The sequence below is a fragment of the Vulpes vulpes genome, chromosome 8 (assembly GCF_048418805.1).
Source record: "Vulpes vulpes isolate BD-2025 chromosome 8, VulVul3, whole genome shotgun sequence".
NCBI classification, from domain to species: Eukaryota; Metazoa; Chordata; class Mammalia; order Carnivora; family Canidae; genus Vulpes; species Vulpes vulpes.
Window position 1 is genome coordinate 10,101,762 of NC_132787.1, and position 27,784 is coordinate 10,129,545.

Below are 27,784 nucleotides of genomic sequence, written 5' to 3' on the forward strand. Positions count from 1 at the left end.
ACAGCGTTGTGCCCGGGATTCCTTAGCCTGCCCCTGAGGTAGACCGGGTCGCGCTTCTCGCAGGATGCGGGGCGTCTGTGGGCGGGGGGCAAGGATGAGAGTCGTAGCGTCGGGACCCTGACTTTGGGCCTGCGAGAGGAAGGCGACTTGGGGTAGTATGGGCTTTGGGGCAGGTGGGGGGAGAGGAGGGAGAAGCTGGAGGAGCGGCGGGCCGGGCGGGCGGGCCGGGGGCTCCTGATGCGCCGGGAGGCCACACCGCCGCCGCCGGGAGCCCGGAGTTGTGCGAATCGGTGACCCAAAGCGAATAGGAGTGAGTTCAGCCGAGCGCTGCTGTTTGAAGGACGAGCACGAGGGGAAAAGCACTGCCTGCTGCATTTCCAGCGTCTCCCCAGAATTTGCCGTCGGCCTGCGTTATCCCCCAGCCCGGGGCCAGCGCACCTGCCTCCTGCCCTCCGCCCCGCCGTCTCGGCAGGCAGCCGGCTGCTCAGCGTCACTGCGTCTTTGTGCCGGACTCCACGTGGGCTCCTTGGGCCGCTCTCACGAGGTGCTCGTCGTAAGCCCCTGAGCCTCGCGTTCTTGCCAAGGGGGTTCTACGTCACCCGCAGCTCAGGACGCCTTCCTGTCTTCTTCCTTTGCCTGGAGAAGGCCTGGGTCGTTTTCTTCACCGGGCGCATCCCTGCCCTTGACCACATGGTTTTGCGACTCTTGGAAGATCTTCATCGCGTTCACCTGCTCAGGGCCGTCGTTCATCTTACTAAGACGTCTTTTTGGAGTGTGTGTTCATTTTCCTGCTCACACACCTCCAGTAGCTGTATATTGATCACCCAGTGGTTTCTTTCTTTTTTATTCAAAGCTTTTATTTATTTATTCATGAGAGATAGAGAGAGAGGCGGAGACGCAGGCAGAGGGAGAAGCAAGCTCCATGCAGGGAGCCCGAGGTGGGGCTCGATCCTGGGTCTCCAGGGTAACGCTCTGGGCCGAAGGTGGCGCTAAACCGCTGAGCCACCTGGGCTGCCTACCCTCAGTGGTTTCTAAGATCTTGGTAAGGCATTGACTGCCTGGCAGTTTGGTGCTAATCATAGCTGTATTTTCCGGAACTGTACTAAAAAAATTTTTTTTCCCGATTGTTCTCATATCTGGGCTGTTCAGTTTTTCCCTAAGACATTGCGTATTTTGTTTGTATGTTACTCATGATATGTCCTCTACCTTATTTCTATGTCATGAATCGTTTTTGCGGACTTAGATGGCCACTTTTTTTGTATTATACCTTCTCTGATTGTCGTAGGCAAAAGCGATCCCTTTTTTTCCCCTCTTTTTACTCTCACAGCTGATATTTTGTCCTAGTTGTTTCATTTATTCAACAATCAGCATTGATTGTATGCTTAATATGTGCTTGACACTGTTCTATTTTTTTTAAAGATTTTATTTTATTTTCTAAAGATTTTATTTATTCATAAGAGACACAGAGAGAGAGGCAGAGACACAGGCAGAGGGAGAAGCAGGCTCCATGCAGGGAGCGCGACGTGGGACTCGATCCCGGGTCTCCAGGATCATGCCCTGGGCTGAAGGCAGCGCTAAACCGCTGAGCCACCCGGGCTGCCCACTCCACACTGTTCTAAATGTGAGATAATCAGTGAATTAGGCAGACAAGGTACTTGCTCCCACAGAGCTAACATTCTAATTGGGAGAGATACATTATAAATAATAAAATTATTAGATAGAAGTACTGTGCAGGAAATTGAGGTTTGGGGAAAGAGTGCTTTGCCGGTTCCTTTATATTATTACTCAGGGAAGACCTCTCTGAGGATGTGATTGGGGAATGACTAATTTAATCAGCAGGAACAGCGAACATAAAGGAATTGAAGAAGGCCAGTGTAGTTGAAGTATAGTGGGTAATGGGGAAAGGGTACAAGATATATTTGGAGAATAGATAGAGTCCAGAATCTTACAAGTCTTTGGAAGCTAGGGTCAGTAATTTCGGTATCATTATCAGTATGATTAGAGGTTTTTTTTTTTAATTTTTTATTTTTTTTATTTATTTATGATAGTCAGAGAGAGAGAGAGAGAGGCAGAGACACAGGCAGAGGGAGAAGCAGGCTCCATGCACCAGGAGCCCGACGTGGGATTCGATCCCGGGTCTCCAGGATCGCGCCCTGGGCCAAAGGCAGGCACTAAACTGCTGCGCCACCCAGGGATCCCTGATTAGAGGTTTTAAAGAGGATTGTGATATGGTTTGATTTACCTTACAAATAATCATTCTGGCCATATGGAGAATGGACAGTAGTGGACTAGTAGTAGAAGCAGGCTAGACGCCTTCACAATGTATAAGAATTTCTGAAATGGAAGTTCAAAATGTTGGAAGGACAGCAAGATTAATTAGAGAGCCAGATGTTTAAAGTGGATGTAATTTTTGGTGATGAGAAAATAAGGGTTGTGACTAAGGTGAAGCGGAATTGGGTTGAGGTTGAGATAGGGAACTGAGGGACTGTGGCGTTGAATAGATGGTGCATAGGGATGGACATGGAAGTCATGCTGGATAGGAAAACATTGAGGGAGGTGTTGAAATCTTCATCAGTGAATGAAGAGGAGTCCTCTAGGGACCAAAGAGGATGGCAGCAGATGGTAAAGCCTGATGGAATGAACTTCAAAGAATCTGGGATTTGGGGGAGGTAGAGGAAGGAGAAATGGTTTGGAGCAGTGGCAACTAGAAATTATTTACATCTTCTAGGTCCTAAATTAGGTGGGCATGAAAGGAAAAATAGCTTTCACTTGAGAGGACTACAGAAGCGGCAGCGTGGGGGAAATAGGTTCCAGTTATGGGAAGAAACTGAGGAGAGTGTGCAGGAAATGAAGGAATGATGGAAAATAAATCTATCCTTATGTAGTCTAGGAAATCATGATATAGGAGTTTTGCTGTGATTTCTGTGTGGCATGACGCAGGGGGAGGTTCGCTAACTTGGCTCAGATTAGTAGAATACGTGGTAGAAATAGGATGAAGGTCCAGATGATGACGAATTACTAGAGAGTGTGGTTAGTATGTGAGTAGTATGCGGTGCCTGGGCATTTTGTCTTTCATATAGCTCTATCTGGTATGGTAGCCATAGGCTGTGCGAAGAGTGAATAAAGACTTTTTTGAGGATTATTCTCTCATCTGCTTCAAGAGGATCTGCAGAGTTTTTTTCCTCTCTGATGCCAGTGGCATGGTTGGAATTTTCCTGTGCATCAACCTCAAAAGTTTATATCTGTAAAAAGCTTGTAACTGGGTTTTCAAGAAGGTTTAAGGTTCAGGATTAATTTGAGACTATTTTGAAGCGGAATCAAATTGCAAGTTGTTATTTAGAATTTCATTTATCTATCAATTTGGGCTATTTCTTCCTGTCTTCTAGTTTCTTCTCTCATCTCTAACCCCTAATATATAAAACTCTAGCCACAAATGCCCTGGAATTAGCTGGGGATTTTCAGGGATGGGGTTTAGACAAATCATTAAATCCTGTGTTGTGGTCTCTTCTTTGTGGGCCTGCAAAGTGGTATTTTTAAAGTAAACTTGAAACTGACCCCTTTGAATCCTGGATAATAGATGGAAGCTTGGAATGGGTGAAGAGTGAAGTTGCAAATCATCGGTTACACCAGAAAAGATTGCCTGTTAATTCACCTTGGTATAGAAGAGTCAAAATACACATGGTATCTAGAAATAAATTGTTAATGCCTTTTAAGGGGACCCACGATTGAAAGGGAGAAAGAATAATAAACCCTGCAAATCTATTTCTTCTTTGTTTTTCATGACTTTTCTTTCTGGTAACTGACTGCCTCCTGTTTCTTTTGTAGGCATTGTTATTTAAGGATGGAAGAGGATACAGATTTTAGAATCAGGTTTAGTTCTTTGGGTTTCATTACTGATCACGTTGGATTTCGTGGCACTATAAAAAGCTCACCAAGTGACTTCGTTGTTATAGAGATTGATGAGCAGGGACAGCTAGTTAATAAGAGCACCAGTGGCCTGATTAGTAAAGTACTACCTGAGCCAAATAATTTTGCCAAAAAAACAAAACTTGATTTTCAAAATATATCCTGTCAAGAGGGCAGCAACCAAGAAGTCAATACTTTCACCAAGTGCTCTGATGATCGAAATCATCAGTCTGGTTCAGAAAAGGAAGATACTATCAACGATGGAACTTCCACAGGCGAAGAAGAACAAGTTCATGTTTTAGGCAACTTGTTAGATGAAAAAACTAATGACTTACTGACTCACTTTGCCTTTGACATAAAAGAGAAGTGGAATTCTAAAACTGAGCTCATTGGATCATCTCCTGAATTCTCATTAGGCAGGATCCTTGACAAGAACCAGAGAGCTATTTTGCATAGTGCCGTCAGGCAAAAATTCCCCTTTTTAATAACTGTAGGTAAAAACAGTGAGATTGTTGTAAAACCAAATCTTGAGTATAAGGAACTCTGTCACTTGGTATCTGAGGAAGAAGCATTTGACTTTTTTAAGTATTTGGATGCAAAGAAAGAAAATTCCAAATTTACCTTTAAACCCGACATGAACAAAGACCACAGAAAAGCTGTCCATCATTTTGTCAACAAAAAATTTGGAAACCTTGTGGAGACCAAATCTTTCCCTGAACTCAATTACAATGCTGCTACTCCAAACATAGCAATAACAGTAAGATTCCGGGAAAAAAAACACAAGCACAGGAAGAGGTCTCTTTTTGAATGCCGAGATCAAAAAGTTATATACACAGGTAATGTATTAGATCATTACCATTTTCTTTGATAAAGAGTTAAAATTGTGTGGAAGGTGAATAATTTCAGATGAATTAAATAGACTTAACCAGAGGGATATTGGAAAAAATATTTGGGTTTAGTTTTTAGTGGAAGATAAAGCCTTTCAAAGAGAGGCTCTTTGATTAATTAACGATCAAGCCTTTGAGAATTAACCTTATTGATGAAAGTAGGTTAACAGATGCTTATAGTTAACGTAGTCACAAATATACACAGTTGAAGGAGTTATTTTGTGCTTACTAAGTTTTACTGGAGATAAATCTTGACTTATCTTCCATATTTTGGAAGTTATTTTAATTTTAATTAAAAATTAAGTACTCAGGTAAGTACAATATGTCTGCTGTGTTTGGGGAGAATCGTTATCTAAACAGTTGAACTTCACTGTCCAAGGTAGGGAGCTCCTTCCAAGGAGCTCCTTGCTTGTTCAATCAGTCTTGTAGAGAGTAGGTTCATAAGTTTTAACATGCGTTAAAATCACCAAAAGGTCTTGTTAAACAGATTTCTAAGCCCTGTTCTCAGAGTTTCTGAAAAAGTTTGGAGCAGGGCTTTCAAAAATTCCCAAGTGATGCTTTTTCTATTCGGTCTGGGTATTTTGCAGGTTACATTTTGAAAGTCACTGCTTTAGCAGATACATTCAATTCCTAGGACTGGATGGAACTGATGAAATCTTATTCTACAGGTTTGACTGACCAGGTTTAATTGGCCTATATCCTACATGAAGGATGGGTTTCATATAGCCTTGTTTTATAGATACAGCAAAGCTTTTTTTCCCCCCCTAGTTAAACACATTATTTTATTTATTTTTTAAGTTTTTAATCACCAGTGCTCATCATTTCAAGTGTACTCCTTAATCCCCATTGCCTTTTTCACCCATCCCCCCACTTTCTTCCTCCCTGGTAATCAGCGATTTGTTCTCTATAGTCGAATCTCTTTCTTCGTTTGTCTCTCCTTTCTCCCCCCTTTCCTCATTTGTTTCTTAAATTCCGCATATGAGTGAAATCATATGCTATGTGTCTTTCTCTGAGTGACTTATTACACTTAGCATTAGTCAGGCGCCATGCAGGTCATTGCAAATGGCAAGATTTTGTTCTTTATTACTGCTGAGTAATATTCCATTGTATGTATATACAACCTTTTCTTCATCCATTCATCAATCCATCAATGGATACTTGGGTTGCTTTCATAATTTGGCTATTGTAAATAATGCAGCTATAACCATAGAGGTGCATTATCCCTTTGAATTAGTATTTTTGTATTCTTTGGGTAAATACCCAGTAGTGAGATTGCTGGATCATAGGTAGTTTTATTTTTAATGCTTTGAGGAATCTCCATACTGTTTTCCACAGTGGCAGCACCAACAGTACAAGACATTCCTTTTTCTCCACATCTTTGCCAATACTTGTTGTTTCTTGTGTTGTTGATTGTAGCTATTTTGACAGGTTTGAGGTGATATTGTAGTTTTGATTTTTATTTCCCTTATAATAAGTGATGGTGAGTATCTTTCATCCTTTCATGTGTCTGTTGGCCAGCTGTATATCTTCTTTTTTTTCCTCCCATAGACTCCATATCCAGCATGGAGCCCAGGGCAGGGCTTAAACTCATAACTGAGATTAAGGCCTGAGCTGAGATTAAGAGTTGGATGCTTAATTGAGCAACCCAAGTGCCCATCTGTATGTCTCCTTTGGAGAAACGTCTGTTCATGTCTTATGCATGCTATTAAATTAGATTATTTGTTTTTTGGGTGTTGAGTTATATCAGTTCTTTAGGGACTTGGATACTAACCCCTTATTAGGTACATCATTTGCAAATATCTTCTCCCATTCCATAGGTCATCTTTTAGTTTTGTTGATTTTTTCCTTTGCTGTGCAGAAGCTTTTTATTATGATGTAGTGCCAGTAGTTTATTTTTGCTTTTGTTTCCCTTGCCTCAGGGGACCTATCTAGGAAAAACGTAAGCTCCTGCAGGGAGCCTGATGCTGGACTTAATCCCAGGACCCCAGGATCATGACCTGAGTCAAAGGCAGATGCTCAACCATTGAGCCACCTAGGTGCCCCCAGATAAATCTGTTTTGAAGGAAAAGCAAAAGTAGCTTCACATGTGGAAGGGAGAATTGCTGATAAGTGATTTGCAGTTACAGATTTTTATACTACTTGAAATTCTAACTAGTAATTTGAATTAATGAACAATTGTGGAAACTTCTTATGTATTAGTTTAAATTAGTTTTACAAAAACTCTGAATAATTGGTGGAATATATTAAGGGGAGGAATTGATGGTTCACAAGAGAATAATATGAAAAGATGGGGTTATCTATAAGTCCAAGAACAAAGAAAAAGGTAAAGTGTGCCTATCCCAGATTTTGCAAAGGCCAACCTTTTGTAAGAACAAAAATAACTCCTATAAAAAACTCTTAATAAATCAGCCTATCTTAAAAAATAGAACACTTTAAACTTTTTATTTTTAGTTAGTAGTTATTTTATTTTTAGTTTAGTTATAAAATATATATAACAGAAGTTACCATATTAACCACTCTTAAGTGTACAGTTCAGTGGTGTTAAGTACATGCACATTGTTATACATCCATTACCATCATCCATCACCAGAACTTTTTTATCTTCCCAAATTGAAACTATATTCTCCTTCTCCCAGCCACTGTGACCACCATCCAACTTTCTGTCTCTATAAATTTGAGTACTCTAGGTATCTCATATAAGTAGAATCATAAAATATTTGCCAATTTGTGATTGACACATATCACTTAACTGAAGATCTTAAAGATTGACCTATGTTATAAGTGTGTTAGAATTTCCTGGGTCCTTTATTTTTTTTTTATTTTTTAATATTTTATTTATTTATTCATGCGCCACAGAGAGAGAGAGAGAGAGAGGCAGAGACACAGGCAGAGGGAGAAGCAGGCTCCATGCAGGGAGCCTGATGTGGGACTCCATCCCTAGTCTCCAGGATCACGCCCTGGGCTGAAGGTGGCGCTAAACTAAACCACTGAGCCACCCGAGCTGCCCTCCTGGGTCCTTTAAAGACTGAGTAATATTGTGCTTCTTTTATTTATCCATTCATCTGCCAGTGACATGAGTTGTTTCTATCTTTTGGCTATTGTTAATAGTGGCTGCTATGAACATGGCTGTAAAAAATATCTGTTCAATTCCCTATTTTCAGTTCTTGTGGGTATATCCAGAAGTGAAATTGCTGGGTCATATGGTAATCATATATTTAATTTTTGAGACAGCACTATGACCATTTTCCTAGAATACTTTTTTGCAGAAGAAATTATGTGAAAGATTTAAACATCTAATGACGTTTTTAAGAATTGGATTTTTCAGTTCTAAAAATTTCATTTAGTTCTTTCTTAGGTCTTCAACTTACTATATTCATGTTTTCCTATAATCTTTGAGCCTATTTTTAATGGGTCTTTTTTTTTAAAGATTATATTTATTTATTCATAAGAGAGAGAGAGGCAGAGACACAGGCAGGGGGAGAACCAGGCTCCATGCAGGAAGCCCGACGTGGGACCCGATCCCGGGACCCCAGAGTCACGCCCTGGGCCGAAGGCAGGCACTAAACTGCTGAGCCACCCAGGGATCCCCCTTAATGGGTCTTTAAGAAATGTTTTTCTGCTAATTCTGTCTCATTTTTGGATGTGTTTTTAGTGAATGACTTCTTTTGGGTTATGAGTCATATTTTCCTGCTTCTTTGTATGGTTAGTAATATATTTTGGAGGTAAAACTTTGTGAGTGTTACTTTGCGGAGTGTCTGGATTGTGTTGTCTTTTAAAGAGTGTTGAACTTTGCTTTAACAAGTAGTAATTTGCAGATCTATTTCAGGCTTCATTTTGAATTTTATTAAGGGAGGGCCAGAGTAGGCTTTACTCTAGAGCTATCATATAGTTCTACTATTATAGCATGATCTTTCTGTGGTTTCTACTGCAAGCCCTTACTATTAGATCTCTTCTCTCTAGCTGGTCTCCAGTTTTGTGTAATCTCAGGTTACAAATGCCTCATATTTCATTGTTCAACCTGGTGGAATGTGGTAGCCAGCATCCACGTGACCCCTGGTGATCCTTAACTACTGATATTCATGGCCTTTTGTAGTTCCCACCCACATTGAATCAGGGCCATCCTGTCTAAGTAATAGAATATGGCAGTGACAATGAGTGATTTCTGAGGTTAGATCATAAAAAGCATTTCGCTCTGATAGAACCAAGCCAACATAACCTGAAAACACCCAAGAAAGCCCTGTAGAGAGAAACTAAAGCTTTTCACCAATAGCTACTGATGTGAGTCAGCCACTCTGGACATATCCTCTAGCTTCAGCTGGTGTTTGACTGCAACTTCATAGTAGACCTCAAGTCAGAACTATCCAGCTTCTGAATTTCTGACCTAAGGGAACAGTGTGGGATAATATGTTAGTTTTCTCAGGTTGCTGTAATGAGATATCATACACTGGATTACTTAAACAATAGAAATTTATTTTCTCACAGTTCTGGAGACCAGAAGTCCAAGATCAAGGTGCCAGTAGAGTTGATGTTTGGTAAGGGTTGTCCCCTTGGCTTGTAGACAGCCATCTTCTCATTGTGTGCTCACATGACCTCTTTTTTGTGCACAGAGAAATTAAGAAAGAGGGAGGCAGCTCTCTTATAAGGACACTAATCCTATTGAATCAGGTCCCCACCCTCATGGCCTACTTTAATCTTAATTGCTTCCTTAGAGGTTGCTCCTAAAAGTTAGCCACACTGGGACTAGTTCCTTGACATATGAATTCCAGGGAGTGGGGGAGTACAGATATTCAGTTTATAGCAATAGTAAGTGCTTATTTTTTATAAAGAAGGGGTACTATAACTAAAAAAATTTGCAGGCAAAGTGTTGAAGTCTTCTTTTCTACTGCTTATAGTAAAATTTCATTAAAAAATTTTTTTTAAAGATTTTATTTTATTTATTTTATTTTATTTATTTATGCCTGAGACATAGGCAGAGGGAGAAGCAGGCTCTCCCTGCAGGGACCCAATGTGGGACGTGATCCCAGGGCCCCAGGATCATGCCCTGAGCCAAAGGCAGAAGCTCAATCACTGAGCCACCTAGATGCCCCTGCTTATAGTAAAAATTTAAAGGAAAAACTACTAGATATAAAGGAGCCCGAACTCACAAGGCTTAGAAATAATTTTTTTTTTCCTAAAAAAAAAAAAAAAAAGTCCCTACCTCTTCAGATGGCACATGATATTTAAATTAAGAAATGACTTCTGGGCAAAGAAAATCATAGCAAGGTGAGGACGTTTTCTAACAAGAAAATTTAGGGTGTGACTGTAAAATCCTTTCTTAAAATTTTTGTAGGATATTTAGCAGTGTCTCAGAAAATGGTTCAGACATGCAGAAGGCCCTCTGGGGACTTGAAGGGCATGACTTCCCTAGGTTAAACAGGAATTCCCCTAGGGATTTAGGGGTGTCCCCTCAGCACTTTCAGTAGAAGCTCTAAGTAAAAAAGAGCTCATCTTGACAAAATTTGAGTGTATCTTTGTCTAACAAAGTGAACTCACACAGTTTTTGAAAGTGTCAAAGACAGTAAAAAATAAAAAGAGGCCTTTGTACTGGCACGCTTTTATTTTACTTTTTTTTTTTTTTTTTAAAGATTTTACTTATTTATTCACGAGAGGCACAGAAAGAGAGAGAGGCAGAGACACAGGCAGAGGGAGAAGTAAGCTCCATGCAGGGAGCCCGATGTGGGACTCAATCCCAGGACTCTAGGATTATGCGCTGGGCCGAAGCCAGACGCTCAACCGCTGAGCCACCTGGGCTGCCCTACTGCCAAGCTTTTAAAGGCAGTAATTGGGCTGAGGAAACTACTCTACCATAAACAGGTATCTTTTACAGAAGAAGAAATTTCACTCAGAAGGCAGAACTGAGATCCAAAGGTGGACACTAGAGACATAACAGTTATTCCAAGATACTGGTAGGACTGAATTTTAATAAAGGAACAACCAACATATACCTGGCTGGATTCAGAATTGCTGTGTAAAGTAACTTCTAGGTATTTTCACTTTTCCTCCCAGTTTAAATAAGGAGTGTATAATACTTGTGTGTGTTTGAAACATTGCAAGGTGTGTAAAAAGCAAATTTGTCTGTGTTGCAGTCCTTCATAGCCTTCATGTTAAGGGAAATCGTATTTGAGGATTTTAATCCAATATGTACTTAAGAAGTCTTATCTATATCTGGACCTGATTTGGATGAAAAATGCTAGAATTCGAGCTGTTTTTTATAGTGTTAGTTTTAGGAGCTTCAGGAAGGAATGAGTATATTTTGAATTTCGGATGTGTGTGAGGTGGGACTAAAAGTATTAGAGCCAGCAGATGGATCATTGTTCTCAACCCCAAGAAGGTTCTCAATGCTCTTCTCCTGGCAGTCCCACAAAGTGACTTTTCATGGCCAGTAGAATATGGCAGATGGCAGATGGTGTATGACTTCTAAGGTGAGGTCATAAGAAGTGTTCTACTTTTTGCCCGTATTTCTTGGTTTACTCAATGTGGGGCAATCCGGCTACTGTACTGTGAGGCTATTCAGGCAGCCCATTGGAGAACTGAGGCCCAGCCAGCAGCCAACTCCCACTTGTCAGCCTTGTGAGTGAGTCTGCTTGGAAATGGATCCTCCAGCTCCTGTCAGCCCCATCTAATTGCGACCTCATGAGAGAGCCTAAGCTCAAACCACCACATCAAGGTGCTCTTGGATTCCTGACCCACACACTGTGAGAGATAATATGCAAACATTTTAAGCCCCTGAAGTTTAGGGTGACTTGTTGCGCAATATTAGATAATTAGTATATAGTAATTAATCCTGGGCATGTGCAGATTACTAACAAGTGAAAACCTCTAGGGATCACCTGCATAGGTTTCTGGAACTCTCTGTGATACGTAGATAGCTTCCTCTTATCTAGGACTCTGTCCTGTGAGTTCCAGCCCACTCACCCTTCCTGAACTCTAACCTCTACCCTTTTAATTCAGCATAGCCACTGTGTTCTACCTGGATTCTTCCTCCCTGTGCTGTGGTATAGAAAGTATGCATAGGCAAAAAAACCCACAATATTTTAGGGCTCAATTCCTTTGTTTCCTTTTCTTTTTGAATCACAGTTCTTTTCTACCTTTTCTCTAGTGTCTAAAAACAGATATTTTCTATATTTTGTCTAGCTTTCTATCTGTTCACAGTAGGAGGTCAAATCTAGTACCAATTGTTCCCACATGGCTAGAAGTGGAAATTGAATTTTGAAATTTAGCATAGTTGGTTTTCTTTTTTAAGTACTTCACTTTTTCCAAGTAATCAATATGTTACAAATCTTATAAATTAAAAGTATAAATTTGGTGGTCTTTAAGTTTTCCTGTGTGTTCCCATATTATTTACTAATTTAGTGAGATTTCAATAGAAAAAGACAAATTTAAATCAGTTAGACATTTATAATTAGAGTTAGGTGAGTCTCATTCTCTTAAATATTCCAAGTATATATAAGACACAGATTCATTAACACAAATATTATGGATTTGGTCCTCCGAAATATTCTAAGTTCTAAATCATTACAAATGAAAAAAAAAGTGCTTATGCACTAAGGCTAATCAGCTAACAAACGATATAATTTCAGACAATTTGGAGGTTCTTTCCTATGTGGCTGAGCTTGCTTAACAACTAGTAAGTGCTGTTGTCAGGGGCAAATTTGACATCTCAAACCCTACTTATCAAACACATGAACTTTATTTTTATGTTTTTAATATTTATTTATTTATTTGACAGAGGGAGAGAGCACAAGCAGGGGAGCAGCAGGGAGAGGAAAAAGCAGACTCCCCACTGAGCACCTTGTAGAGTTCATTTATTTATTCATTCAGTAATTAATTGACTACTTACTGTGTGTTAGGCTGTGGGTGTAACAGTTGAGAAAACAAACATGATCCCTGCGTTAGGAACATTCAGTCTTGGGAACCTGGGAAGAATTTGAGGGAGAACTGCTGCTGCTGTTGGATCGGCAAGAATGAATACAAGTAGGGCAAGTAAAATGGAAGGAACATATTTTAAACAGAGGGATTCAAATGACAAAGCTGGGAAGGGACAAAGCCGGGGAAGGCTCTAGTCCATCCAGGGATTGTGAGATGTCCTTTGGGTCATACAGGATATAGGAATGGAGACTGAAAAGTGAGATTAGGGTCAGATAAAATGCCAAATTAAGGAATTTATATGTTCTTTCTGTAAGCCTTTTCAGAGCCAATTAGCATTTTTCAATTGACAGCTGAAATCTAAGACATGGATTTTATATCTTGGTTAAAAAATACATTAATAATTTGATTCATATTAATCTAGTCTATTAAGAATGTAGTTGATGTAGTTGTGTGTATGTGTGTAATCTGGGTTTTTTTTTTTTTCAGCCTTTACCCTACGAAAAGAAAATCTGGAAATGTTTGAAGCACTTGGATTTTTAGCTATCAAACTTGGTGTGATTCCTTCAGATTTCAGTTATGCAGGCCTTAAAGACAAGAAAGCCATCACTTATCAAGCAATGGTTGTTAGAAAAGTGTCTCCAGAGAGGTAATATAACATTACTTTATAAGTTAGAACTTTACTTTCTTATTGCATCAAAGAAATAAATGTGAGATTGAAAACTCAGAACAGTAGGAGCATATTAACCTCACTATCAATAGTAAATTATTGGGGCAGCCCGGGTAGCTCAGCGGTTTAGTGCCGTCTTTGGCCTGGGGCCTGATCCTGGAGACCTGGGATCTAGTCCCACGATGGGCTCCCTGCATGGAGCCTGCTTCTCCCTCTGCCTGTGTGTGTCTCTGCCTCTCTCTCTTTCTCTCTCTCTGTGTCTCTCATGAATAAATAAATAAAATCTTTAAAAAAAAAATAGTAATTTATTGACTAAAGGCTAATGGAGCAGCACATTCTGCCTTCATAATATGATTATCTTCTAAATAGCATTATGTCTTGGGGCAGCCCCCGGGGGCTCAGCGGTTTAGCACCACCTTCAGCCCAGGGCGTGATCCTGAAGTCCCAGGATCGAGTCCCACGTCGGGCTCCCTGCATGGAGCCTGCTTCTCCCTCTGCCTGTATCTCTGCCTCTCTCTCTCTGTGTGTCTCTCATGAATAAATAAATAAAATCTTTAAAAAAAAAATAGCATTATGTCTTAAATTTTCATTGAAAATATAGGTAGTTTTAAGACAGAAACTTTGAGACGTGGCAGATTTTAGATGATTAAGTTGCTTCAGGTCATAAAATAGCTCTTAATATAATCCTATAATAATTGGTTTCTTAGTGTACATTTGTTGAAATAGCATTAACTTTTGAATTCCAAAAAACTTTTTAGTTTTCTGATATAAGTGGTTATCTAGCAACTGTCGTTTAAACCTTTTATTAATTTTTAAATGTAAGATTTAACAGTCTATATGATTTATCATTTATAGGTTGAAGAATATTGAAAAAGAAATTGAAAAGAAACGAATGAATGTGTTTAATATTCGATCTGTAGATGATTCCCTTAGACTTGGTCAGCTCAAAGGAAATCACTTTGATATTATTATCAGAAATGTAAGAAACCAAATAAATGATTCTACAAACCTGAGAGAGAGAATTTTGGAGGCAATAGAAAATGTTAAGGTAATAAAACTCAATTTTAAAATAGTGTTACAGGAAAATCTTGTAGTTCTCTTTACACTAAGGCAAGAAGGGAAATTTCTTTTGCTTTTGCACCTTTCCTTTTTATGTGCATGTTACTATTTTTAAAAAAATGATAATTGGAACAGTTTGGCTTATTTTTAATTTTCTTCTTAGTACATTTTTTTGTATTAAAAAAAACAAAGCTTTAATGTAATTAAAAAAATATAATGTATAGAGTTACCTGGAGTGTGGGGAGGGGAGCTATCTGTATAAGAAGAGAGGTGTTTTTTGTTGTTTTGTATGTTTGGTTTTTTTAGCACATGCTGTATAGAGTAGTATTTTAGGCAAAGGTATTAATTTTTTTGGAAATTTTGTTCTGCAGTTTTTTCCAGAAACCTTTGGTAAATAGTTATATAACTTATTAGAATTATGCACAATCTTTTTTTCTTTTCAATCTAATTGAATTTTTTCAACTGTACAAATGGTAAATCATATGTATTTTATTGTGTCTTACAATAAAAATTATTTAGCATAAATATATGTGACATTTGCCAGGCATCTAAATATGCCCTAGCCTTCAGTCTGATCATCTAGACTAGGGGTTAGCAAGCTTTCTCTGTAAAGGGCCAGATATTAATTTTTTTTGGCTTTGTGGGCATATGGTCTCTGTTGCAGCCACTCTGCTGCCCTTGTGTGGATGCACCCATAGATCATACATAAATGAATGAGCAGGGTTGTGTTCCAGTAAAACTTTATTTATAAAAATAAGTGTTGGCCACATTTGACTTGTGGGCTGTTAGTAGTTTGTCAATCCCTGATCTAGACCCATAATCCTGGGATGCTTTTAGGCAATCTCAGTAGTCAGTCCCTAGTCCCGAACCAATTAAATAAGAACATTTGGGAATACAGCTTTGGTTATTAGTATTTTTTTTTAAAAACTCCCTAGGTGGGGCACCTGGGTGGCTCAGTGGTTCAACATCTGCCTTTGCCTCAGGTTGGGGTCCTGGGGTCCTGGGATCGCGTCCCACATCAGGCTCCATCTGGGGAGCCTCATCCTCTGCTTATGTCTCTGCCTCTCTCTCTGTATCTCTCATGAATAAATAAATAAAAACCTAAAATAAATAAATAAATACATACATACATATTCCCTAGGTGATTTTACTCTACAGCTAACACTGAGAAGCACTGATCTAAGTAAGATTCTGATCATGAAGACCTTTTTACACAATTTTATTCCTCTCCAAAGGAAAAGAAACAAACAAAACTGTTTTTTAATCACTATTCTTCTTTCTAGTTAGGAAAATGACTTTCCAGCTAAAGATTTTCTAAATTCACATTTACCTGTGTATATACACTCTTTGATTGTATATTCTTTATATGGTAGTTTTTCTTTTTGTTTCTAGACCTATCTAATGTTCTCCCCCCCCCCCAAAAAAAAACTGTTATTAAAATGATATCCCTTAAAAAAGGGAGAGAGTTTCTTTGAACTGTGATAGCATTTATTGCCTGTCTTTCATTTGAAACTTAGGGGTATACAACTACCCATTATAAGGCCCCCATTAGGAATGATTTTAGCTTTAGCTGACTTTCCTTTAATTCTGAAAATAAGATGTCTTTGAAGTTTTGTTTTTAGAGGGTTATAACTTTGACTTCTAGAAACCTTTTGTTATATCCAGCCCTAAGTAATTTGAAGGGGTACTTAAAGTTCTCCTGGTTATTCTAGGGTATTATTTGATATTATTTACCCAAATTTGAAGTAATAATTGTTATGAGAAATACTCATAAAGTGAGTGTGGAAGAGGCTTATCTTTCAAGAAACCATCTGGACCTAGTGTTTTCTTTGTGAGAGCGTGTTTATCCACAGACCAATGTCTTTAAGGTTGCAGAATAAATTACAATTCTTTACTCCTGGGGAAGTGATGCCATGCCATTGTCTTGGCCCAGGCCTTCAGAATCTGAGATAACTAAAAACTGAATTGTTATATATAAAGGAACCAAGACTTGCTGAGTTTGAAGCAAATTTACTTTAGCAAATTTATTTGTTATTCTTGGCATCTTCAGACAGCAGGAGCTTCTCAAAATCAGAAAGAGCTTCAGGGCAAAGATCAGATCTAGTCCTAGGTAAACACCTTATCCCACAACTCTGGTAGTTTAGCACTGAAAGTCTTGCATCCCACAGTACTCTTCAGTAATGTGAATGGAAAGCTGATATGTTTTTAAAGCTATTTTGGTGGTCTTATTTTCTAATTTTTAATTGTTTGGTTTTCTCCTTTCTATTCTTTAACTGTATAGCATTTCTTGGACCATTTGGCCCTTATGTGTATATTGCTGAATATAGTATTCTTTTATTAAAGTCAATATGAAGAGAAAGACTTGATTACATATTCTGACACAGTAATGATATTTATTTGTTTACTCATTTTGGGCCCATGACAAAGAACCATAGACTGGGTGACTTTTAAATGTTGGAAATTTCTTAGAGTACTGGGGGCTGGAAGCCTGAGATCATGGTGCTAGTCTTATCTTCTTGTTGTATTCTCACATGGTGAAAAGAGTGAGCTAGCTCCATGATCTTTTCTTATAAAGGCACTAATTCCATTCATGAGAACTTTACCCTCATGACCTAATTACTTCCCAATGTCCTTATCTCCAAATACCATCACATTGGAGGTTAAGATTTCAATATATGAATTTGCGGAGGAACAGAGGCATGCAGTCCATAACAATATACTTTTTTAAAAAGATTTATTTATTTATTGGAGATCAAAAGAGAGAGAGAGAGCATGAGCTGAGTGGGCAGAGAGAGAGGGAGAAGCAAACTCCCCACTGAGCAGGGAGCCTCATGCAGGGCTGGATCCCAGGACCCTGGGATCATGACCTGAGCCAAATGCAGACACTTAACCGACTGAGCCACTCAGTTGCCCCACAATATACTTTTAATTAATTGGCTTTCTTGTATTTGTAGAATAAGGGGTTTGTAAATTATTATGGACCACAGAGATTTGGAATGGGAAGGAAAGTTCACACCGACCAGATTGGATTGGCTTTGCTGAAGAGTGAAATGGTATGAATTTTAAAAAACTATGATCTGATTTGTTTTGTCAGTTATACTTATTATATAACCCAACCCTTTGCTTTCTTAACCCAGCATATGAATGCATATAGACACACACACACATATAACATATACTATAGTAATGAACATTTATTGAGCAATTACTATATTTTAAGTATCACATTATAACAAAACAAACTGTATGTGATGTCCCTGTGTTTAATACTTGTTTGAGACTTTACAGAGAATTTGAAGAGCCCTCACCAAATTCTTAATGACTGAATAGAGGATTTAGAGGAAACCTAACATCCTACAATTCCAGAAATATGACATCAAATTATATAAAATTCCTGTTTCTCATTGCATTCAAACAAAATCTCTCCCCTTTTTTAAACCTTTTAAACTTCATATTCTATGCTTCTCTCGCTCTCTTTTTTTTTTTAACTTTGCTAGAGAATTATCATTTGTTGCTGTGTAAGAGATTACTCCAAAACTGAGTGGCCTAGAATGACAAGCATTTCTTTTCTCACTGTTCCTGGGGGTCACACATCTGGAAGCAGCCTAGCTGAGTGTTGGTGTGTCAGGGTCTCTCATGGTGTGCAGTCACACTATCACCCAGGGCTGTTATCTTTGGAGATTTGACTGGGAACAGAGGATCTGCTTGCATGATTGCAGAGGATCTTCCTGCCATGGTTGTTGGCAGGAAGGTTTAGTTTTTACCATAGGGCTACTCATGGCATGATTTCCCCCACGAGAGAGGAATCCAAGAGCACAGAAGAATGAGACAGAGACCACAACAAAAATCGCAGTGTCCTTTGTAATGGAATCTTGGAAGTGGCATCTTTACTTCTGCTCTGTTCTACTTACTGGGCACACAGACCTACCCTGAGAAGTATCGGGGTGGCAGAGGTGGGGACTGCAATAGGTGCAAGTACCAGCCAGTGGAGGTCATTGGGAGCCAACTTAGAGGCTCGCCCACACCTGTATTTTCTTTCCTTTGAAGTATCATCCCCTCCCCAACCTTTACATTCTCTACATCTCAATTTAAATTCTCATCCCACTGCCAAGAAAAATTGAATTCTGCTTATCTTGTGACCTCAAACCTCTTGGGCTTCCCATCTTGGGTTTTATTATATTTTATTGTTATTGTTTGTTTAATCTTTCCCACTAAACAAGCATCTTGTCTCTCTTGTTCAGTACTCCGTCCTTAGTACTCTGCACAGTGCCTAGCACATAGCAGATGCTTAGTAATATTTATTTGGATGAATTAGCTTCTTAACATATATTTGAATGAATGAACGAATACTGTAAAATAAGGTTTAGTGTGATTTTAGGTTGAATGATCTATCTTAAGACCCTTTCCTACTCTGAAACATATACTTAGAAATCACAGTGCTAGAGACAGTATAATAATAATAATAATAATAATAATAATAAATACAGGACCTCATAGATACCATTAATAAAAGGAACATCTTAGAGTTTTTAAAAGAAAATATTAAAGTTAGTAATTAAAAAAAAAAGATTTTGGCAATTATTTGAAAGACCAAACAATTCCAAGACTTGAGAACAGGAATGAAATTAGTGGTTTGGGGGGATCCCTGGGTGGCTCAGTGGTTTGGTGCCTGCCTTCGGCCCAGGGCATGATCCTGGAGTCCCAGAATCGAGTCCCATGTCGGGCTCCCTGCATGGAGCCTGCTTCTCCCTCTGCTTGTGTCTCTGCCTCTCTCTCTCTATTATTTTATTTATAAATAAATACCCCCCCTCCAGGGCAGCCTGGGTGCCTCAGCGGTTTAGCGCCTGCCTTCAGTCCAGGGTGTGATCCTGGAGTCCTGGGTTCAAGTCCCACGTCAGGCTCCCTGCATGGAGCCTGCTTCTCCCTCTGCCTGTCTCTGCCTGTGTCTGTCTTTCTCTCTCTGTGTGCCTCTCATGAATAAATAAATAAAATCTCTAAAAAAATAAATAAATAAATAAAATTCCCTCCCCCCCAAAAAATTAATGGTTTGCCATCCCCCTATGCTTGCTTTCTCCCCTGTTTTTGTTATATATGTTGGTCAATTCTGAGTTTTATGTCATTCATTACTTTACACTTGCATTCCTAGCTCCATGATAGAGGTAAAGAATGACAGAAGTAGAACTATGGATGATAGGGGGTGTTTTTTCCAGCCCATAGTATTTTAAACCAATGTATAAAGTTGCTTTGTACAAATCTATTTCCAAATATAGCACTATTTAATTTTTGAAAACTTGGAGATATAATTGCAGTGTCAGATATCATTTGTTAAGTGCCTATTTTATGATGCCAGATAATTTGTATCTTTTTTTAAAAAGTAAGTAATTTGTCATTTTTGTTTAACGTATGTTTGCTTGCTTGGTTTTTAAAGGTGAAGGCTGTAAAATTATTTCTTACACCAGAAGATTTGGATGATCCTGTAAATAGAGCAAAGAAATATTTTCTTCAAACTGGTATTTAAAAATTTATTTATTCCATACATGGTCATGAAATACATAATACAGATGTTATATCAGCAGGAGGGCATTCATCACTGCATAAATGTGATAGGAAATAGATTATAATATATTATATATTTAATAATTTTATTACATACCCAAGACACTCAGTTTTGGCGAAATATCCAAGACTCTTGCTTGGGAGTAGCAGTGAGGAGAGCAATAGTATCTTAGTTTTTCTTGGTCTAAATCCTCAAGATAAGACTTTCAAATTCTAAACTGGTACCAATGGAAGCATATACTACAACTATGGGAGACTTAAAAACAAACTACATAAAAGTTTAATTGTTATATCTAATATTTTGTGCATTGTTTTTGGTGAAGTTGCCATTCAGCTCTGTCAGTTTGGGCACTTTAGCTCAATATGATGATTTAAATGCAGAATGCTTCCTGGGAAACACTTAAGGAAAGCGTTATGGGTGTGGGTTCTAGTCAATCCTCATGGGTTTGACTTTCAAAATGACTTACATGTTTATATCTATAGTTCTGAGAATATCATTTCCTATGGCAGTGATTCCTAAACTTTAGTGTGTATAAGAAACACCTAGTACATTACTAAAATGAGGATTCCTACCTAAAGAAGTATCTTTGCAGTAGAGTTCGTTAATTTAAGTTTAAAAAGTATCCCATTAGCAAGGCCTGTTAGCACACTTGAAGAATCTAAGGATCCAACCCTTTCTTACTCAAAAGATTGTGTAAATGTTCATAATAGCTCTTTAAAAATATGTAGTCTCAGAGGTTTATTTAATGATTTTTTTGAGACATTCTCTGAATAATTGCAAGTTAATCTCCATTCTGAAATAGGTATTACTAATGTGCTTTTTGCTACTTTTTTTTTTAAAGCAGGGAAAGTGAATGGAGAATGGACCATATGATTAATGATCTTTATTAAACAGACAAGCTCTTCAGGTGTAACTAGGTTTATACTTGGTACTAAACATCCTCTTCATATTCAATTTTATAGGATAGCACAGTTCATTGCCTCTCATTAGAGGGCATACTAAAGGTCTTTATAACTGGCCTTTAAATGAAGGTAGGTGACTCACTGACTTTCTCTTTATTTCAGAGGATGCCAAAGGCACACTTTCATTGATGCCTGAATTCAAAGTTCGAGAGAGAGCACTGTTGGAGTCATTGCATCGCTTTGGCATGACTGAGGAGGGTTGTATCCAGGCATGGTTTTCTTTTCCCCATTCTATGCGCATATTCTACATTCATGCATATAGCAGCAAAATTTGGAATGAGGCAGTATCTTACAGACTTTCAACCTATGGATCAAGAGTAGTAGAGGGTGATTTGGTCTGTTTGGATAAAGATATTGATGATGAACACTTCCCAAGTAGTAAAGTAAGTATCATTTACTCAAAGTTGTCAAAGAATGGTTACCACACTAGGAATATTAATTTTCAGAAGCCTTTATTTCAGAAACAATTTAGAGCTAAATGTACATTTTATTTTTTTATTTGTATTTGCTTATCTTCTGTTTCTGTGCTTTTAGCTAAGGCTTAACACATGTCTGTAAATTGTAAAATAAAAATAGACACTAAGCAAAAGGTACAAAGATAGTAAACCTTCCTTTAAAGAAATGTCCTTTAAAGAACATTATAAAATCTTTAAAGAACATGTTTTAAAAAATTATAGAAGTAATACACAAAATAGTGCCATTAAATGTGAAAAATCAAAACTACATATGAAGCTGTCATCTTGTCACCACTCTTATTGTCTTTTCCTCTTCTGTGTTCAAGAAATCAATCTCTGTTTTTGTCCTGTGTCCTTCTAGACCTTTGTCTATGCTTTCCCATAAATATCCATAGAAGAGTATATTTTTATTCTATTAGCTAACACTGAGAAAAGAAAAAAAAAAGAGCTTAGAAACTCAGAACTTAAAATATGAAAAAGAAAGAATACAATTTTTGTAATAATGGTATATGGAGTATGTAATGGTGTGTGTATTTTATATAAATGTGATTTTGTATAATTGCAATTTCACAATTTGTTTTTTTCCTCTTAACAATGTCTTAGAGACATTTATATTAGTGAATTTATAATTTATATTATAAAAGTTGATTCTTCATTTCCTCTCTGTCCAACTAGTACTTTTATCTTTGTGAGTTTGAACAATTTAAATAATGAAACTGAATTCCATAAGTCAAGTAAATAAATTTATTTTATAATATAATACAAAAAGAACCAATTATAATATAAAAAGAACATTATCTCAAGTTAGTGTTACAAATATAAAAATGAAGGGATTTGAGTAGTGCTTTCATATATAACATTATAAAATCTTTGAATTTTAAATGAGAGAAGTATCTTAGAGATCCTCTTTTTTTAACTCTCATCTTAAAGAAACAAACATCAAGAACAGATTAAGTGATACATGTAGTAGAATTAAAAAGGCCTTAGCCTGAGTTGGTCTCCACCAGAGAAATCATGGAGTATAGAAAAGGTGTCAGCGTCTAGAGGGAGAACATGGCCCAGTTTTTAAAAAATGAAGAAAAATAGACTCAACTCTATATATAAAAGAAGCTTTATCTAAATTAATGGTAGAAGTCTGGATGTATGAATTAAGCTTTTTGTTCATTTGGTTGGTTGATTTTGGTTTGGGATTTGGTTTTGGTTAAGTAATAGAGATCTATCTTGGACTAACTTAAGGAAAAGCAGACAGTAATTCATTGGCTCTCATAACTGAGACTGATTGATTCAGACACAGCTATATCCAGGGGTTAAGCAGTCTCCTAAATAACCTATCTCTTTATTTTCTTCATCTTTCAACTCTGTTTTCCTGTGTTAGAACCATTCTCAGTTTGACTTGTTCTTTCAGTGGCAAGATGGTTATGAGCATCTCTAAGCTTATTTCTTATACTTGTAGAGAAGATAATTTTTTTCCCCATGGAATAAAAGCCATGGAATTAAGTGTCTTGGGCTAGGAATGGCCTGGCTTGGGTCCCATGTCCAAGCCCAAACCAATTATTGTGGCCTGGAGTATGTTCCAAAAGATCATTCCTGGAATCATCTCCCCTAAATCATGTTTGAAAACTGGAAGGGGAGCTTCCTGAAAATGAGGGTGCTACTATTAGAAAAGAGAGTAAAGGCTGAGCAAGCCAGAACAGCAGATGTCTGCTTCACTGTTTCATTGAATGGGTAGCTCATGAGTATTTAGATAAGAAAGTGATCACTGAGAATGGTCATTTAACTGAGACAAAATCTGAAACTATAAAAAGAAATCTAGGAGCATTATAGGTTTTATTTTATCTCATGAGTGGAAGAAGAGATGTCAGTGATTCCCTTCTGTCAGTGATTCCCTTTTAATAGTGAAAAATCAGGTTTTTTCACACATTCCAGAAAACATTCATTTAAATATTACCTGGGCTACACATTATTTAGTAAGTTAGTCATTCCTAATTCAGATTTTCAGAAGTTAAATGTTACTTTGACAAGACATGGTAATAGTCTATGAAATTCATGTCTTACAAGACTTCTTTGTTCAAAGTAACATTTGCAAGGACAGTTTTGTGATAAAAACTGTATCTGTTTCTTTGGAACTATAGAAGAAAGGAAAACATTTCTCCTTCATATCTTGCTAGGTTTCCGTCTATTAGCAAAAAAAAAAAAAAGTCTTTATATATATTTAAGACCAATCATTTATACTTTATTAATTAGCACTAAGAATAGAAAAAGCAGGACTTACAGGCCCAAAATGAAAAAGACCGTAAAGTTTCTGTTATCAGAAATCTCAAATCTATCAGAAATCTCATACTATTTATATAGTATATTGAGACATGTAATATTGTGCATCTGCAGTTAAAAGTTGTAGGCAACTAATATGATTCTTGACAGGATTGCTAGACTAACAGATACACCTTTATTTCAAGTCACTTGGTAGATTTTCAAATAATTTCTTTGTGAACAAGATGGGGAAATGTGTTAGACAATTAAAAAGTTAGGTGAATTCATAGTTGGGAAGGTGCCAAATACCAAAAGCATGTTTGTTAATGAAGAAGTCGATTGATATCAACCTAGTGGGAGTTCTCTAAACATGAAACATGATCTTCTGTACTAGACCATGTTTTTCAGTATTTTCATAATTTATATAAGTTACATTATTGTACATAGGCTTAGAGTTTGATGCAGAGAGATCCTCATCCCATGAATTTTGGTCAGATCACAGCTAAAGTTTTATATCCATTTCTGAGTCCACAACTAAAAGTGTACTTAGCAATAAAAAACATACAAACCCCAAAAGAAAAACGAAAGGGGAGGGGCAATAATTATTTATTAGAGAACTGGAGATTATTGCCCTCAAGTGCAGACTTGAAGGCAAAGCCAGCAGAGTTAGAGGGGATCTGGACCCTACGTTATATGATGAATGCTTTAGGAAGGGGGGGATGCTATTCATCTTTGTTTAATGATGACAGCAGCCTTTATACCTGAACTTTGATGTGCTCGAGAAATCAGAATGACTTATTCTATAGTGTCCTATAGCAACATTTCTCAGACTTAACATACACCTCTTTTTTCCCCCTGCTGTTATTACTGTTCTATAAAACACATTTTGAGAAACACTACTTCTCAGAAAGTATTATGATACTTGTTGGGGACAGAGGTGGAGTGGTTTCCCAGAGGCAGATTTTTATTTTTTAAAGATTTTATTTATTTATTCATGAGAGACAGAGAGAGAGGCACAGACATAAGTAGAGCTCCTTGGGGAGCCGGATGCTGGACTCGATCCTGAGACTCTGGTATCACACCATGAGCCAAAGGTAGATGCTCAATCACTGAGCCACCCGGGCTTCCCACAGAGGCAGATTTTTAATTCAGCATAACAATTTTGTAAGCTAGGAAAAGCTGTTGGTGATGAGGTAAAAGTATTGCCTCGGAATGTTAAGCTACCACCATTCTCTTTGTGTTTCAACTTCAGTTATTAGCGGTTAAAGCAGGAAGTATCATTCTAATTTTTTATGTAGTCTAGAAACAAATTCTGAAAATAATCTTGTTGGGGGATATGTATATTCATAGGAGTCAAATTATACATAACAGGGAAAATTGAGAAAATGAATCATTCATATTTTTGTCATGTTTTTAAAATATAGGTTCATCTAGTAACTGAAGAAGAGGAGTCAGCTAGCACATATGCAATACATCAGGTAAATTTGTTAAAAAATTGGTATATCACTTAAATCTAAGTGTAGATACTATATCCGAAAGACAAAATGTAGATATATCCAAAAGTCCTTTTCCCCACCTTTTTCTTTTTCTTTGCCTTTTTTTTTTTTTTTTAAGATTTTATTTATTTATTCATGAGAGACACAGAGAGAGGCAGAGACCTAGGCAGAGGGAGAAGCAGGCTCCTCACCTGGAGCCCAATGTGGGACTCGATCCTTGGACCCTAGGATCACGACATGAGCCAAAGGCAGAAGGTCAACCACTGAGCTACCCAGGCATCCCCCACCTTTTCCTTTTAACCACTTTTTAATTCAGGTACAATTTATATACAATAAAAACCACTCTTCTCAGTTTAAAGTTGTAAGAGTTTTGATAAACATATGCAGTCTTGTGACCAACACAAAAATCAAGATGAAGAACATTTTCATCTTTCCCTGTGCCCCTTCTTAGCAAGCGCCAGCCCCTGAGTGGCTCATTCATTTACTACCCCTATAGTTTTGCCTTTGAAAGAATGTCAAATAAATGGAATCATACAGTATGTGGTCTTTTATGTCTGGCTTCTTTCAATTCGCATAATGAATTTGAAATCCATTCATGTCATTTGCATTTGAATTTTTTACCTTGTTCTTTTTTCTGACTACCTTTTGGATCAAGAAAAATGTCTAGAAATCATCAAAGGAGGAAAGCCCTGCAAACTGTAGAGTCTTTTTATAATTAGCTGAGCAAAACACTGTAGTTGCTGCTATTGGTTTGCTTTAATGTTTTTAAATAGGTAAGAAGAATGTAAAGGTATCAACCAAAATACCAATTATATCATTGAGTAGTAGGGTTATTCTTTGTGATCCAGAAATAATATGCTTTTAGGATTGTATGACTGCATTAGGATTAAGTTTTTGTCAGTTAATTAAATGTATCAAAGCTTCTTGTTTCCTGTCTTCTATATTAACAATAGTTTGATAATATCTGACTTGAGTTGGTTACCTTGGTTATTATGCATCCTTCTTGATTTTATTTAGTGCTTTTCTTTGCCTGGCAGCATTTAAAATAATCAAGGTAGTATAGTGTTCACTAGCATATTTTAGGCTGATTGTAATGTTTATATCATGAGACATAATGATATCTCAGTGATTTTCATATATACCAGATTCAGTGATATAATGACCATATATTTTTCTGAAGGCACTTACTAGTGACTTTGGGCATGTTATTGATTCTTTCTGAGACTTAAAGAATCAAGACAGCACCAACCTCATAACCAACAAGTAATAGGATTGTCTCTACCTTTTATGTTGCTAGAGGAAGAAAACATTTTGCCCATTTGAAAATTGAAATACTTGTTTAAGTATCCCACATCATAAATCATCCTTAGCCACTTTATATCAGTTTAATTTGGGAGGAATGGTATATGTTGATCAGGAAGGTCTAACATTTCTTTCATTGTATTTCATGTATTTTTTACCCTTCTTCTGCGCAGGTGGTTCTTCCAGTGCTTGGATACAACATTCAGTACCCAAAGAACAAAGTTGGGCAGTGGTACCAGGACACACTTAGCAGAGATGGACTACAGACGTGTAGGTTTAAAGTACCGACTCTAAAACTCAATGTTCCAGGATGCTATAGACAGATATTGAAACATCCCCATAATGTCTCATACCAACTAATGGAAGAACATGATACTGATGTCAAAACTGAAGGTTCCCACATTGATGAAGCAACTTTATCTCTTCAGATCTCTTTCAATCTTGATGCTTCCTGTTACGCGACAGTGTGTCTGAGGGAGATAATGAAGCATGACTTTTAGAATCACTACCCTTGCTATAATCATATATATATGTGTGTCACTATTTAAAAGAAAGGGAGCTAAAATTTCTCGAGCACTTGCCACATGCTAGAAGCCTTACAATTGTTAGCTCCTGTAATTACAAAACATCCTGATGAAGTAGGAATTTGCCGATGTTCTAGAAGACATCTAGAAGCATCTGAATTTAAGACCCCAAAGCCTTTGTTCTTTCTATTATCTAATGTCTCAGTCATCTTTATTCTGTGCTACAAAATTTGTAATCTTCTTTTACTATTCAGGACAAATAATCCTGCAAGATAACATGTAAGAAAAAAAAGCATATTTGGAGTAATGTTTATATCTTCTAGCTCCTTGCTTAGAATGTAGAGGAAACTAGACTGGTGAAAGCACGTGTTTGGAGAGAAAGCGAAATGAAGCATTTTATTCATTATTGTCATTCTTTTCTGTTTTTGAAATTATTGATCAGAATACTTTCATTAGGGAAATGTAATCCCTCTATTTATGATAGCTACCTGAGGGTAGTTTGCCTCCTTTATGAGATAAATTATCTTCAGTGAAGATTGAAATAAAACTTTTTGTACAATTTCTTTATCTCAACATACATTGACCCTCTTGACTTTTTTGTGATTATTATTTTTTTAAAGATTATATTTATTTATTCATCAGAGACACAGAGAGAGGGGCAGAGACACAAGCAGAGGGAGAAGCAGGCTCCATGCAGGGAGCCCGATGTGGGACTTGATGCCAGGTCTCCAGGATCACGCCCTGGGCCGAAGATAGCATTAAACCGCTGAGCCACCCAGGCTTCCTTATTTGTGTGATATTTTTGTCTGCT

At 37.5% G+C, this 27,784-nt stretch overlaps 1 protein-coding gene across 7 annotated transcripts; it reads left to right on the forward strand.

Moving 5' to 3' along the window:
• On the forward strand, positions 1 to 27,550 carry PUS7L (pseudouridine synthase 7 like). Of its 7 annotated transcripts, none has more exons than XM_026000154.2 (9): positions 1 to 38; positions 3,826 to 4,742; positions 13,188 to 13,347; positions 14,224 to 14,416; positions 17,382 to 17,480; positions 19,856 to 19,937; positions 21,049 to 21,329; positions 25,076 to 25,129; positions 26,623 to 27,550. In XM_026000154.2, exons 2-9 carry the CDS (start codon positions 3,842 to 3,844, stop codon positions 26,947 to 26,949), a joined length of 2,097 nt encoding a protein of 698 aa, XP_025855939.2. In that variant the 5' UTR covers positions 1 to 38; positions 3,826 to 3,841; the 3' UTR covers positions 26,950 to 27,550. The 7 variants fall into 7 exon arrangements, with proteins under 7 accessions (XP_025855939.2, XP_072621607.1, XP_025855937.2 ...); XM_026000152.2 differs by lacking the exon at positions 1 to 38 and adding an exon at positions 60 to 544; XM_026000150.2 differs by lacking the exon at positions 1 to 38 and adding an exon at positions 289 to 1,042.
• Positions 27,551 to 27,784: the final 234 nt, after the last annotated feature.

Bases quoted from the DNA above. Each gene is read 5' to 3' on its own strand.
- PUS7L (XM_026000154.2), top strand. From the start codon at position 3,842: ATGGAAGAGGATACAGATTTTAGAATCAGGTTTAGTTCTTTGGGTTTC. The intron at 13,348-14,223 runs GTAATATAACAT...TATCATTTATAG, and splicing joins AGAAAAGTGTCTCCAGAGAG to GTTGAAGAATATTGAAAAAG. The intron at 21,330-25,075 runs GTAAGTATCATT...TTTAAAATATAG, and splicing joins AACACTTCCCAAGTAGTAAA to GTTCATCTAGTAACTGAAGA.